Here is a 16,355-nt window from a genome sequence, read left to right as displayed (position 1 = left end):
AGAATCTGTTCCTTGTGGACCTTAGGCAGGCCATGTAAACTAGGGGGGCCATCACAATAATAGTCTTGATATTCTCCTGTGATATCGAACTTTCTTCAGGAGCCTGTTCGTCTTTCTCTCACTGATCCTGTGATTTGCTGAATCAGGAAGTAAAAACTCCAGCTTTTGAATGGAATCCAGCTTGTTCAAAATAACTGTAACATTGCCATTGTCCACAGGTAAAATAACAATATCTGGATCAACCCTAAGAGAAAGTAAAGCAGCCGTCTCAGCTGCTGTTATGGTGTCATGGTGTTAGGTGAATGTGTACCAGTCAGCACACAATATGCCTTTCTCCTAGCTTCCTCTGCAACTTCAGGAGGTACTTTAAAAAAATCCTGTTCAACAGGATTAATAAAATCAACCACTGGCAAACACTTGGGCTTCGGTGTAAAATGTAACTAGAATGGATAAAGTGCCGCATCATGAAAAGCTTTCTCTGTTGATATCTAGCATGATACTAAGAGCCATGGAAATTTCTCACTTCACCAAATACGGGCAGTTACAGAATGAAATTTCCAATCAGAATGTGACTGTGAAACACTGTCCAGCCAATCATAAGAAAAAGCTGACAGTTTTGAAGCAGTCATTAAATGAAACCCGCTGATGAGTGTAATGGATCCTGTATGTTCACTTAAGAGTTGATCTGAATATTGTTATTTTACCCATGGACAAGGGTAATGCTATAGTTGTTCTCAACAAGCAGGATTATGTTTAAAAGATGTAGTGCTTACTATCTGATTCAGCATATCGTGGGATCAATGCTGACACCACAAAAAGTGTTGAGTGAAAGAAAAGTTCCTTGTTGCAGAAGACTATCAAGACTCTTCATTTTGATTGTGCCATTCCTTCTAGGTTATATAGCTTTCTGAAAGTCAACAAGGGAGAGATTTTTTTCTTGAGTCGCTTGTGAGTAACATCGGTGCTCCACCATATCTTGTAGCAAAACACTTTGCTACTCTGTTGAGCTCACTAGTGTGTTGGCGTGACCATCACATTAAGGACTCAGCGGATTTCTTACACTGATTACAGAAATACATATGACTGAAACTGATATTCTAGTAAGTATGGACGTGGTCTCTCTCTTCACTTGCATTCTTCTGTCTGATTTGCTATGATTGATTCAAGTTGGGTTTGGTGTTGAATTAATGAACCTATTTTGACATGTGTTAACTTCCATTTACTTTATGTTCAGTGATCAGTATTAAGATCAGCAAATGGAGCTGCAATTGGAAACCTGTTGTAACCTGTTATTGCCATTTTTTTTATTTTTTTTATTTTATTTTTTTTTTATGGAAGACTCTGAGAAAAGTGTCTTGGAATCAGCAGCTTTGAAACCTGTGTGTTTTTTGAAATATGTAGATGACAGTTTGGTTGTTTGGCCTCATGACAGTCAGAATTTGAGTGACCTTTCAGAACACCTGAATTCAGTCCACCGAAATATTTGTTTCATGGTGGAGGTGGAAAAGGATGGCTGCCTTCTCTTCCTTGATGTGCTGGTAAGGAGGAACGTTGTTGGCACATTGGGAAATGCTATTTGTAGAAAGCCTACTCACATTGACTTGTGTCTACAGGTTGATAGTTGTTACCATTTGACCCAGTGTGAAGGGGAGCATCATACCTTGGTTCACAGGGCTGCCATCATCTCAGACCCTGAGACTTGGTTGGTGAATGAGCCCATCTTAAGGTCACTTTTCTTCACAATGCTTACGGTGAGAGACAGGTTAGACATGATTTGTGCTATTGACCAACTATGTATAGGGTGAGTGCTGATAATACTGAGGCACCCTTTTTGTCTTACACAGGGAGCATTTCCGATGGGGTTGGTTGTGTTTCATGGAAGTATGATGTGAAATGTGTTTCTTGTCCACCGTCTAAGATTAGGGTACTTTTAGGTTCCACAGAGGATGATCCTGGTTTGTGTAATATGGGTGTCTACTGTGTTCCTTACAGTTGTGGCATGTCATATATTGGACAGACTGTCAGAACTGTGGAGGACTGGTCCACTGAACATAAGTGTTGCACAAAATTACAACAGCTGAGCAAATCCTCTATTATGGAACATTGTCTTGGCTCAAGTCACCTTTTGGAATATAACAACACAAAGATTGTGGCCTGCACTTCCAGCTATTTCCAGTGTTATTATGGAAGCAATTAGTGAGTAATTCCATAAAAAGACTTGCAGATTTTTGTTTAAATTCCATGTAGAATCCTGCTCTCTTCTTTGTCAAAAAACACTGGTACAAAGTTAATACTACCTCACCCATTGGATATTGATTTTCACTATCGACAACTTCTGATGTCAGTTGTCTTTGGTACTGCGATGGTACTAGTGTTCACAGTGTTTGTGTGTGTGTATGTGTGTGTGGTCTGCTTTCTGGAATTTCTCTGCAAAACTGAGTTTTTAAATTCCCTTGCACAGTACTTACTTGATACAGCTTTGCCTTGAAAATGACAGGGTATGCTCCTGTCAAAATATCAATGGTTGTAGACGACATCGCATAGCTGCAATCCTATGTCATTTTAAAAATTGTATATGCCAGGAGAAACTCAAGTCTCACAAGATGAGAAGAATTCTGGGGGTAAAGCACATTAGAGTCATAAGAGGGGTGGGAGGGGTAGAGAAGGAGGGTAGGGGAAAAATGGGAGAAAGGTAGAGGTGAAGGTGGAGATGAAGAGGGAGAGTGAGAGGGAGAGTGGTGGAAAGAGGGGAGAGGGGAGGGAGATCAGTGAAGAATGGGGGAGGGGCAGGGGAGGAAGATTCATTGGAGAAGGCAGTACATGATCTGGTCAGGAAAGGAATGGTGTGGACAGAAGAGGGAATGGGAAAGGAAAGTAGAGGCAATGGGAAACAGTTTAGTGGAGATATAGGCCAGGGGGATTGCAAGAGCACAGGATAATGTGGAGAGACAATTGCCACCTGCGTAGTGCAGAAGAACTTGTGCTGGGAGGGAGTATCTAAATGGCCCATGTAGTGAAAAAGCTGTTGAAGAAATTTGTGTAGTAGTGTGCGCCATTTTCAGCCACTGGATGATCTAGTTTGTGGTTCACCACAGTTTGGAAGTGACCATTTATGCAAGTAGGCAGTTAGTTACTTCTCATGTCCACATAGAATTCTGTGCAGTAATTGAAGCATAGCTGATGTATAACATGGCTGATTTCACATGTGGCCCTGCCTTTTGTTGGGTACGAAATGCCTGTGTTTGAACTACCATAGGAGATGGTGTGTGGGGTATGTGGAAGGTCTTGCAGCTGGGCCAACAACAAACATGGGGTGTAGGACAGCAATAGGGTTGGACAAGGATATGCTGTATGTTGGACAGGCAGTGGAGCACTATTGTGGGTGATGTGGCTAGGATATCTTTCATCTTATGGCACAACAAGAGGTAGTTGAAGCTGTGAGGAAGGATGTGGTTGAGCTTTTTAAGCCCAGGGTGATATGGATGATCAGAGGAGTGCTTGTCAGTGGCTGGTTCACAGCCATAAGGCTCTAGACTCAGAGGATGACATGGCACACAAGATGGTTTACGGATGATCTGGGTATGGTATCGTCTGTCAATAAAGGCTATTGTAAGGTTATCATTATATTTATAAAACTCCCTCTTTCTATTGCAGAAGAGGCAGCCACAGATGGCAAGGCTGTAAGGAAAAGACTTGTATACATGGAACAAGTGACTGCTGTCATGGTGGAGTTACTACTGTTGGGGGTTAGTGCACTTGATATGAACAGAAGTATTTTTGGAGCCACCTGGGAGGTGAAAAGCCACATCTAGGAAGATGGTTCATTTTGGTGAGAAGAACCAGGTGAAACAGATTTGATAACAGATGTTCAGGTTATGGAGGAAAGAGTGAAAGTTGTCCTTGCCATGAGTTCAGAAGAAAATGTCATCAATGAATCTGAAGTACCCAAGAGGTGTTAGGTATTGACTGAAGTATACCTCCAGATGGCCCATATATAAGTTGTTGTAACAAGTAACAAAATGTCTACTTGAAAGAATGGCCACTGCCAAACTGTGGTGAACTGCAAGCTTGACGATGCAGTTGCCAAACATGCTGCACAGATGACTTGAATGGCTGCATCACTACACTGGTGAACTGGATACTCCCTTCAAGTGAAAATTTCTCTGAACTATGCACGTAGAAATTCTCTCCTCAGCATATCCTGCACTCTTTTGGCCTCCTGGTGTAAATATCCACTAATCTGTTTCCCACTGCCTTATCTTACTCTTTTCCTTCTAACTCCTGTCCACACTAGTCTTCCCTGTCCAGATCATGTACTGCCCTCTCCCACCACTCGTCCCTCACTTTCTTGTTCAGCCCTTCCCTCCCCCCCTCTTTCCACTCCTCTCCCTTTCTCTGTCCCATCTCTGTCTCCCACTTCATCTTGACCTTCTTCTTCTTTTTTCCTCTCCCCCCTCCCCCCCTCTCGCTTTATATCTCTTATATGCTCTACCTTCTGAACTCCTTTTATCTTGTTGTGCAGGCACTGAGTCATCTGTCAAGAGATCTGCCTGACTCTACCCTACCTCCACCAGTCCAGGCGACTGCTTTCACTAAACAATAATCAGTTATCAGTCTGGCTGCAGCTGTGGGAATATACGTTTGGGTGTATTTGTGGTTGTATTTGTGAATGTGTGTAGTGTTGCTAGAGAAAGAACAAGAATTCGCAAATTATTTTAAATACTGTTTTCTCTTACTTCTTTCTATTCTCCACCCATCAGTCTGATGTAGGTGAATAGATGTTTTCCCCCTATTTTAAGAAAATACATATTAATAGGTGAAGCTACTTCACTTGAGATGTAACTTGTGTTCTAATATTATGAGTACACAGAACTCTGTAACATACAAGACACTCTGTGCAAGATGTTGGGCAAGAAGGACACTGCACATTTTGACTTGTGAGTACAATAGTTCTTTCCATACTCACAATTCATGTCACATGTATTGAAGCCCATTTTCTCTTGATGTGATTGTAGCTTCTTGCCCCTGTCTGTAATCTGTTTTTTAACTTCATGAATCAGCTTACTTTGTTTGTAGGAAGGGAAGCTGTCCTACTGTTATCATCCCTCTGCCTTGATAAGGTATCTTCTTCCTAGGCTCCAGCAAACCCACTATGTACTGACAAGGAACTCTCCTGGAACGCTGTTGAGTAGGAGTATAACTTACATATAGCGAGTACACACTCTCCTACTCCACTTTAAACACCTCATTATTGGCAGCGACTTCTCTTTATAGGAGGTCACAATATTCTAGCTAAATAATATAGATTATATACTGGTATTAGCTTTAAGCAACCTTCCGTCACCCTGTATTTTCCATGGCAGCTATTTATTTAATAGAATGAAGTAATCATAAAGTATCAAATTGGGATCAAAACTAAGATTTCGCCCATAAGTAAATATTCAGCTTAAATTTTCCTGTTTCAGGTGACAAGACGTTGATGCAGTCTCTTGTGTATGATGCAGTGATTACAGATGGCCTAGAACGGCAGACTCCTTCATCAGTTGGCCAAGATACAAAGTGAGTACAGTAAGTTACAGCAAATGTAAAAATCTATATATGCACCATGCACCACCACCACCAGTACCATCACCATCACATTAAATATGTGTTATTTTAGATCTACACTTTTTGAGTCAGTTACCACAAATTTGAAATTTGCACAGCAAAAATTTATATGATATTGCATGGCTAAAACACCATTCACAATAATGTGAAGCACATTTTTTGATATTAGGTTTGGATTATTTTAAAATTTAAAGCAATGCAGTAAAACTGGTCTCCAGCAAAGTTGGCATCAAAGCCATTGTGTAACACTCGATTTAAACTTACAGCTTGGCTCACTGTGAATTTGCTGGATCGATAGATAGCAGTCATTACACATATAATAATCAACCACAAAAAACCTGTTTGATGTAATTACACACTTAAACATGCCCACTAAGTCTTAATCTGTTTGCCATGTATTGCATAGGTGCTTCACATCTGTCACAAAACACTCTAGGGCACAACAATATTTGATTGGTGACTAAACAATTTGTTGATTACTCATTCCAGAGAATGGAAAATGCACAGTCCTCATTCCTACATCTGTGCCGTGTATTTACTTGCATTGTTGTCTTATTTTCAAAAATAATTTTTGCTCGACAACATGCTTCAGTTGGAAGAGACTTAGAGTGGTGACAACAGTCAAAAGTAAAACTAAGAAAAATCAGTAATTCTGTTCATCATTAGTTACATCATTTGTTGATACATCTATGAGCGTATAACAAATGTAATTTATTTTGGTGATGAGATGATCTTTACTTACTAAGAAAGTGAAAACTGTAGATGTATTATTATGTATGTGCAAAGAAATCCGTTATGACTTTTGTACTATAATGCAATATTTATATCCCTTGAATTTCAAACTTAATTTACTGTTGTGCCATGAATGTTTATTGGATGTCTTAATACTAAGGAAAGTCGTTTCACATAGATAACTGATTCCTGTACTTCAGACTGAATCTTTTACCTGTAACAGTTTCAACACTGTTTCAAAATTTCCTGTCAGAATGAGACTGTGATGCATTGGTTGTTGAACCCACATACATCCTTTTCACGGGTAATGCTTTTATCAGCAGTGTTGTTTAGGCATGTCTAATGACTCCAATTAAAGCTTCTGCTATTGTTACTTCTTCCTTTCCAACGCCACACAATCTGTTTTGGGTTTGGAAAGATGCAGAAATATACTGATAGACTGAAGCTTTAAGCTGAGCCGTGAGATTTGAGTTGATGTCACTGTTAGTAGCAGCATTGCTCATAAGAGGTGGGAGTATAATTACAGGTCTCAGTTCAGAGCCCATCTGTAATCTGTCAGGAAGTGTCGTACATGAAAATTTTTCTTGCAACTCTGGAGGTTATAGAATGAATTACTTTCTTTTTCCAAGCCAAATACCTAATAAATATTATTGAAAGAATTTTCTTTATTTTGTATAAGAAATGAAGGAACAGTTTCTCATTTTCTTCCTTTCCCTCATAGTGCAAAACAACTAAGAGTATTGGACAAAGCTTATGGCTAAATTAACATATTGCCATCTATTAAATAATAGTTTAATATTACAACCATCAGATATCCTCAGCCCAGAATTTTAAAGTCGTGGAGAGTAAATCAAATAACTGGTCAATGTTCAGATGTCTGAAACTAAGGTTCTTGATGTTTTTGTTAATTAAACATTAGCCAGAAGATTTTTAATTTTTTCAGTAGAGGATAAGTTAAAATGCCACATATTGTTTTCCACCTTGTAACATGAAGGCTTTAAATTATATATATTTTCTGTGTCATTAGAATGAATAGCATTTCACAATAGTATTTTGCTCATATCTTATTAGGCTACCGGTATGTGACTCATTTACTGTTTATCAATCAGAACATTAAAAAAGTGCTGCAATTAGTTATAATTTTATAGTTGTAGTCAGAAAATTGTTAAATATACTCTCATAGACAAAATCTCATAAAAGCACTATGGAAACTATAGTTTCCCAACAGATTAGGAAATTGGAAGGGAATAAAAAAGAAAACTGATGTGTGAGTTATAATAGAAAGGTAGATGAAGCCAGGAATATGGGGTGTATGAGGTACTACCTAAAATATCTTGAGAATTTCATTGTACTGGTCAAACCAGAAGCAGTACAACATCTGCCACTAGATGTCGCAAGGCACATATCTTAGCTATTGTGGCACAAAGTTGTGTCATCTTTGGTGCATGTTATTTTGAGTTGTAGTGGTGCATGTCAGGATGTGCCTCAGTGCTTCTGCAAATTGTGAAATGGATAACATGAAGAAGCAATGGGTTTTCATCAGATTCTGTTTCAAGTTGAAGAAGCTGTAGCTGAAACCCACCACATGCTTAGAGGGGCATTTGGTGGTAGCGCACTGAGTCAAGCAAGAACATTTGAGTGTTTCAAGAGCTTCAAGGAAGGCCTAGAATCTGTGGAAGGTGACAAACATTCCAGTCAACCATCAACATGTACAACACTGGAAATGATTATGAAACAGCATGACTTTATTCATGAAGATCAAAGACAGACAATTCACAATGTTTTTGCGACAGACTTGAGCTGTCATACTGTATATGTCAGTGAATTCTAACCAATGTGCTGAGCATGAGATTAATTACAGTGAAGTTGGTCCCTTGCCTGCTCAGCATCGACCAACAAAACCTCAGGATTCAGACATGTACTGAGCTGCAACAAAGAGTTTGAGAGTGACCAAAATTATTATCCAGAGTCATAACAGATCATGATCTTGGGTCTATGGTTATGATCCTGAAACAAATCAGCAATTATCACAATGGAAAATGCTGTTGTTTCTAAGGCTGTCAAAAGTTTGGCAAGTTTGTAGCAATGTGAAGTCAACACTGATCATTTATTTTTATTTTTGGGAAACAGTGCATAAGGAGTTTGTTCCACATGGTCAGATTGTCAATAGTTAGTTTTGCTGCTAGGTTTTGAGATGACCGAGGGAAAATATTCAGTGTAAATGGCCAAAGCTGTAGAAAAAGAAAGACTGGTTCATCCACCATGACAATGCACCAGTGCAGACATCAATCATTGTGAAGGAATTCGTGACCAAAAACTACATGGCAGCATTACCCCTCCCTCCCTACCTACCAGGCCTAGCTCCATGTGACTTCCGCCCAGTCCTGAAGATGAAAATTGTGTTGAAATGGCAATGTTTTGACTTTATTAAAGACGTTCAAGTGAAATCACAAAGGGTCCTGAACACTGTTCACCATGCTGTCTTTAAGGACTTCCAAAAATAGCCTGAGGTGACTACTTTCAAGGTGACAGAAGACATTATGAAGTAAGTATATTTTTCTGATTTTTACAATTCTTGGATATTTTGGGTAGCACCTCACATACAGGAATCCAGGGATACAGAAGTGTAGCTAATAAAGCACTCACTACTATGCTTTGTAGCCATCAGTGAGTCCTCTGGCCGGTGCTCTTGTTTCAGCACAGGTGTTTGTTTCACCTACGAGCACTCCAGGGGCGGGGTAAACAGTGAGAACTTCTTTGCTATTAGAGACACACTGTGCCTATCATAAATTTGTCACATTTTATAAGTTACAAGTTATTGCTGTTTGTTAACATGTTATATGTTAATAAATGTTTGTTGATCAGATTATACGAGTGCTGATAATTTGTGTGCTATTGTGGCTGATGTACCCAAACACATGCGCAAGTAGTTTGGATGGATATTACCGTAGCTGTTCTGACATTGGTGACCCTGACGAGATAAGCCTATAGACACTAGAAACAGAAGTACAAAGTGTCATGACTGACCAAACAATTTTCAAACTACTGAAATGCAGGACACCACAGATGGTAAAGGTCCAACATTGTTACGGCTTCTCCTTTGTTTTCTGTCATTCTGGCCTCAAAATCCAGGGCTTCAGTTTGTGCTCTTGGAAGCTAGTTTTCATTATGCAGGACTAACCACAGATTCTATGAAGTTTATGCTAATGGTCAGTCAGCTCACTCACCACTGTGTGGTCAAAGACAGTTGTTTCACTGAGTGACTGCATCATATTGTTTCACTGAGTGTCTGCATCACAGCAGGAGAGCATTCATCTGCAGTGTTAATGAAAGAAGACATCGGAGACAGGAAGCCATCACAATACCTCAGGCTCCTACATAGTAAAGTCTACATTGGAACTGTATCGAAAACGTTTTGTCTTACAGTCTGAAGTTGCGTCCTCCAGCTCAGGTTAAGGCCATGTTAGCATCTTGTATTGAAATGCCCTTGGATACTATCAAAGATCTGTCTGATAGGCTTCAGGAAGCAATAATGGTGCCATCAATCAGTAGTGCAGCAGTGCTGTGCAACAGTGCTTCGTCATTTGCAATGATACTAGTGGATTATGATTGGCTTGCCAAATGAATAAACTGCTGGCTCAATGCAGTTATAGCAAGGTTAGAGATCATTACTGCAGAAGATCCTGCAGTTGTTCAAGAACTAACTCACTGGCAGTACAGATCAGTCTCCTACAACACATTGGTGTCACCAGATATTTGGCGATAAGTTGCGCAAACATACATCACATAGCAATACCTAAACGGTAGGGGCAGTTAGACACAGGCACATCAAATTGCAGGACAGTCTCTCAGCATCACTATATTAGTGATTGGAAGACCAGCCAGAATTTTTTTTTGGATAAAGCCTCAGATTTGTGCATTTATCCAAGAACTTTTCTGTATAACTGCTGGCCACCTTGTTTGTTCATCTTTCTAGCACTAACAACTCATCAATAGCCACGTGAGGTACCGAATGTATTGAGCTGGATTTAGGGCTGTGTCAGACCTCCATCTGGAATTTTATTGTCGAGGCTGTTATGGAGCCTATAATCGGAGGCGTCTTCCTGGAGTATAAAAGTCTGTTACCTGATGTAACGAATTCACAGGTCATCTACTGCATCTATGGGTGGATTCTGACACAGTGCAGTGACTCACAGCCCCAAGCTAGTGTAGGCATCAGGAAGCATAAATGCCAAGTTGCTTGAACAGTTTGCAGCCATAAATTGATCACCCAATGTGCCGAATGAAGTATGTCACAACATTGCACATTCTAGCAAAACAACTGATAGCCCACCAGTTTCAAGCCATTCTAGAAGCTTAGCTCTCAGTCATCTAACAGTTACAGAGACGGAGTTTAATCCAATGCTAAGGGATTTATTTACCCTTATTTTACTCCTTGGTCTTCACTCCTCCATCTGATACCCAAGAACAATTCTGGAGAGAGAACCAGTTCCTCTGTTAAGGAATTACAATTATGCTCTTAATGATGCAACTGTGTTTAGTGTGCTTCCTTGTGCAAAGGCTTTCATGCATATTCCTGTGATGGACTAAGACATTCCAAAGATTGTTTTAATCACTCCGGTCAGCTTATTCAGAAGTCCTCATATGACATTTAATGTACACAGTGATGCTCAGTCATGACAAAGGTTCATTGTCTCTGTGCTGCAGGACTGTCATTCTGCTTTGCATACTTGGATGAGCTTGTCTTTTTAGTCACACAAGAACAGCATCAGCAACACTTCACTCACTCTCACATTCACTGGTCATACCGGACTCGAGAGTCTATTATCGCAGCAATGTATTTTCACCATCTGTCCCTGTCTTGAGCCATTTCCTTCCATTCACCTTCAATACCAAGGCTCCTCAAATCAGCCTTCACATTGTTCTTCCATCTATGCCTCGGTCTCCCCACAGGACGTTTTCCCTCTAGGTGCCCTACCAGTACTCTGCGCGCTGCCTTGCCCTCGTCCATTCAAGCTATGTGACCCGCCCATCACAGCCTACGTGATTTAATAATACTGATTATGTCAGGGCTTCATTATTCAGTTTTTTCCACTCTCCACTAATGTCATCCCTTTTTCCTCCAAAAATTTTCCTCAAAATTTTGTTTTCAAATACTTGAAATGGCTTTCTATTTTGCACAGTGAGAGACTAAGTCTCACACCCATACTGCATAACTGGTAGAATAATAGTTTTGTATATTCTAATATTTAAATTAAAAATAAAGATTCCAAGACTTACCAAGCGGGAAAGCGCCGGCAGACAGGCACATGAACAAAACACACAAACACACACACAGAATTACGAGCTTTCGCAACTGGCAGTTGCTTCGTCAGGAAGGAAGGAAGGAGAGGGAAAAATGAAAGGGTGTGGGTTTTAAGGGAGAGGGTAAGGAGTCATTCCAATCCCGGGAGCGGAAAGACTTCCCTTAGGGGAAAAAAAGGACAGGTGTACACTCGCACACACACACACACACATATCCATCCGCACATACACAGACACAAGCAGACATATTTAAAGGCAAAGAGTTAAGGGCAGAGATGTCAGTCGAGGCGGAAGTACAGAGGCAAAGAAGTTGTTGAAAGACAGGTGAGGTATGAGCGCGGCAACTTGAAATTAGCGGAGGTTGAGGCCTGGCGGATATCGAGAAGAGAGGATATACTGAAGGGCGAGTTCCCATCTCCGGAGTTCGGATAGGTTGGTGTTGGTGGGAAGTATCCAGATAACTCGGACGGTGTAACACTGTGCCAAGATGTGCTGGCCGTGCATCAAGGCATGTTTAGCCACAGGGTGATCCTCATTACCAACAAACCTGTGGCTAAACATGCCTTGATGCACGGCCAGCACATCTTGGCACAGTGTTACACCGTCCGAGTTATCTGGATACTTCCCACCAACACCAACCTATCCGAACTCCGGAGATGGGAACTCGCCCTTCAGTATATCCTCTCTTCTCGATATCCGCCAGGCCTCAACCTCCGCTAATTTCAAGTTGCCGCGCTCATACCTCACCTGTCTTTCAACAACTTCTTTGCCTCTGTACTTCCGCCTCGACTGACATCTCTGCCCTTAACTCTTTGCCTTTAAATATGTCTGCTTGTGTCTGTGTATGTGCGGATGGATATGTGTGTGTGTGTGTGCGAGTGTACACCTGTCCTTTTTTTTTCCCCTAAGGGAAGTCTTTCCGCTCCCGGGATTGGAATGACTCCTTACCCTCTCCCTTAAAACCCACACCCTTTCATTTTTCCCTCTCCTTCCTTCCTTCCTGACGAAGCAACTGCCAGTTGCGAAAGCTCGTAATTCTGTGTGTGTGTTTGTGTGTTTTGTTCATGTGCCTGTCTGCCGGCGCTTTCCCGCTTGGTAAGTCTTGGAATCTTTATTTTTAATATATTTTTCCCATGTGGAAGTTTCTTTCTGTTTTATTTACTAATATTTAAATTCCTAGACAATATCCGTGATGAAAGTAATCTATTCAGTGAGAAGTAGCATGCATATCCTGCCCGTAATCTCTTCTTCGGTTCGGATTCAATCTCAAGTGATGCCCACACCTAGATACTTAAATGTGTTCACTTTTTCAAACTGGATGTGTCCAACTCTTTAACATTTCCTGATTCACTGCTGTTGGCATTCTAGTAGTAACCAGGTATTTAATTTTCTCTTCACTTATCCTTAGACCTACATCTTCACTAGCCTTGATTAATGCATTCACATTTGCTGTTACAGATTCTTTCCTATCGCTACTGATGTTTAGGTCATCTGCATACCCTAATATCTTAATATTTCCATTTAACTCCACACCCTCTGAATTATCTGCTGCCATTTGTAAAATATATTCCAGGACTAAATTAAGAAGTAGCGAAGACAGGGCATCTCCCTGCTTTAGTCCGTTCTTTATTACAAATTCTGACTCCAATTTCCCCACGTGTACTCTACCTTTTGTGTTTTTCAAACTCACTTCTATAAGTCTAACATACTTCTTTGGTTTTCCAAGTTCCAGAAGAATTCTGTACAATTTTGATTGCAGTACTGAATCATATGCTTTTGTAAAATCTATGAAAAGATTATGAACTGGTTTATTGTATTCCCATTTCTTTTCCAATTTTGACGCAGGGTGAATATTTGGTCTATAGTTGATATGTTCCTCCAAAAGCCAGCTTGTTAATCCCCCACAATTTCATCTGCATATGGTGTAAGCCTGCTTAGCAGAATATTCGAGAAAATTTTGGAACATACTGGTAATAGCGATATCCCTCCATAATTACTGCAATCCATTTTGTCGCCCTTCTTAAAAATTGGGATCAGAATCGACTCCTGCCACTCTTCAGGTGTCATCTCTGAGTTCCATACTTTAGTTATCACTTTGTGAACTACTTCCACCAATTTCTGTCCCCCATTTTTAACTAATTCTGCAGTTATGCAATCTGATCCTGGTGCTTTACAGTTTTTCAATTTGTTGAATGCATCTCTTACTTCCTTTAACGTTGGCTCAGGTATCTGGGGTTCTGCTGTATGTATTTTGTATGCCTGCTATTTTCCTGCTTCCTGGTGTACATTTAATACATACTTAAAATACACCCTCCATTTACTTAATATAGCACTGGGGTCTGTCAGTATTCCCCTGGCATCCCCTTGAAGTGCATTTGTCCTAGCCTTGAACCACTTCCTATACCCATTTATGTCTAGGTAAAGTTCCGTAATGTTTTTTATTTTACTGTTTGTTTCCATTTTTTTTAATTTGATTGTTCAAATAATCCATCTTCTTTGCCCGTAGACTATGACCAACTTCCCTTCTCATGTTCAAGAGCTCCTCTCATTTTCTGCCCCCCATTCTATCCCAATCTAATCGTGCTTTTCTCCTTTCCTCTACTAATTTCTTGCATTCCTCATCAAATCATGGTTTCCTCCTGTTCTTCTTAATTGTACCTAATGTGACCTTCGCTGCCTCTTTGATATTATTCCTCACAGTGATCCACTGTTTATTTACATCCTCGTCTTTATCTTCGTGTGTCCTGAGACCACAAACCTATTTGAAATTTCTATTGTGTACCTTCTTCTAAAGTTTTTATCATTTAGCTTGTCAGTGACGAACCTAACAAGTTCTGCATTGTGACACCTTGATGTTCCTGTAGATAGCCGTTGGTGAACTTTGGCAACTACAAGAAAATGATCAGAATCGCAGTCTGCTCCCCTGAAAGTCCTAACATTTTGTATACTAGTGTGCCATCTCCGATCTACAAGAACATGATCAATATGGTTTGGGGATTGTCCATCTGGAGAGACCCAAGTTGCTTTATGAATGTCCTCCCCTTTGAAATATGTGCTCTCAACAATCATGTCTTTTGAAACAGCAAAATTAACCACCATTGTGCCATTATCGTTCAAAATGTTATGCAAACTTTCTTTCCCAATTCTAGGCTGGAATACTTCCTCCTTCCCTATCTTCACATTAAAATCACCTGTGATTAATTTTGTATCGTACGAGGAGAACTCATCCCACAGTTGATCTAGTTCTTCATAAAAGCCGTTTTTAACAACCTCTTCAGTGTCCTCAGTTGGTGCATGTACATTAATTACTACTAGTCTATTCCACCTGCTGGACAACACTATAACTGATAGTCGGTCACTAATGAACCTTATATCTCTGATTGCATGAAGCACTTTTCTCTGTACTGCGAAACCTGTTCCGAAACTGTGAGTTTCCGCACCTCCATAGAAAAATGTATAGTTACCCCTCTTTATGCTACCCTCCCCCTGCCACCGAGTTTCTTGAATAGCTGTAATGTCTATATCGTATCTATCTAATTCGTCTAATAATGTCTGCAACGTTCCTGACCTGTACAAACTTTTAACATTCCATGTTCCCAACCTGAAAGTTCCTTTCAGCCTGAATTTCTTTGAAGTTGGTTCCACCCAGAGATCCAAATGAGAACCTTGTTTACCTCTGGAATATTTTACTTCAAAGGGACCCATGCCCATTAATGTTGCTGATACTTGATGAATAGATTTGATAGTAAGAGAAGAAGAAACAGGGATGGTTTATCATGCCATTGCCTGCTCCCCACCAGCAGTCCGCGACTGCTTATTTTTATATTCACAGCTACCCTTCATATCTAAAGGCCGTATTCCCTATCCGCAACCTGAGGACGTGCTGTGCTGTGGTGGTAGTGGCCCACGAGACAGATCAGCAACACTTGACGAAGATTTTCAAACACTTATAACAGCTTGGTACGGTTGAACACAGCTAAGTATTTTTCATGGTAAACCTCAGTTACATTTTTGTGCCATGTACTTTCGCATGTGCGGGCCCTGCTGCTACCAGAGAAAGGAAGCTATCATGAAGATTCCATGGCCATAAACCATCATGGAAGTATGCCATTGCTAAAGGATGCTGAATTTTTGCCAGAAACATCTACCACCATCAGCGAAATTGCAAGAACTACTAACAACAGCACTTACTGGATCCAAGACTAAGGGGAATTCACCTATCCACTGGACAGATGAGATAAGCCTTGCTTTTAGTACAGTGAAGAAAAGCTTAGCAAATGCTGCACTCTTGGTGTATCCAGCATTGAATGCAGCAATTACATTAAAAGTTGATGCCAGTCGGACAGTTATTGATGCAGTGTTGCAGCAGCAAGTCAGTGGTGCTTGGCAACCACTTACCTTCTTCTCACATAAGCTCTCTGCTTCTCAGTTGAAATAGAGTGTTTGTGATCATCATCTTTTGTCTCAGTATGGAGGCCAGAGAACTTATAGTATTTATCAATCACAAGCCATTTATCTATGCCTTCAGACAGAACAATAACAAATGATCACCACAGCAATACAGTTTCCTGGAATTTATTGCTCATTTCAGCACTAATGTTCACCATATTTATGGTGTAAAAGCATGGTCACTGACTGTCTATTGTGAGTGTGACCAATTTCATTGATTTTGTTCAGCTCATGTAGGCACAGGAATCTAACCAGGAACACCA

At 40.4% G+C, this 16,355-nt stretch overlaps 1 protein-coding gene across 4 annotated transcripts in view; it reads left to right on the top strand.

Annotated features, from left to right (window-relative positions):
• The window catches only part of LOC126365875 (voltage-dependent calcium channel subunit alpha-2/delta-3), an 859,858-nt gene that overhangs the window by 699,095 nt on the left and 144,408 nt on the right, over positions 1 to 16,355 (top strand). For all 4 annotated transcript variants that reach the window (XM_050008568.1, XM_050008566.1, XM_050008567.1 and 1 more), the window contains one exon: positions 5,466 to 5,559. In XM_050008568.1, coding sequence (XP_049864525.1) covers positions 5,466 to 5,559 — 94 coding nt within the window. The remainder of the gene's footprint in view (positions 1 to 5,465; positions 5,560 to 16,355) is intronic.

The sequence above is a fragment of the Schistocerca gregaria genome, chromosome 4 (genome assembly GCF_023897955.1).
Source record: "Schistocerca gregaria isolate iqSchGreg1 chromosome 4, iqSchGreg1.2, whole genome shotgun sequence".
NCBI classification, from domain to species: Eukaryota; Metazoa; Arthropoda; class Insecta; order Orthoptera; family Acrididae; genus Schistocerca; species Schistocerca gregaria.
Note: the sequence above shows the minus strand (reverse complement) of the source record. Positions and strands in the feature narration are given on the sequence as shown.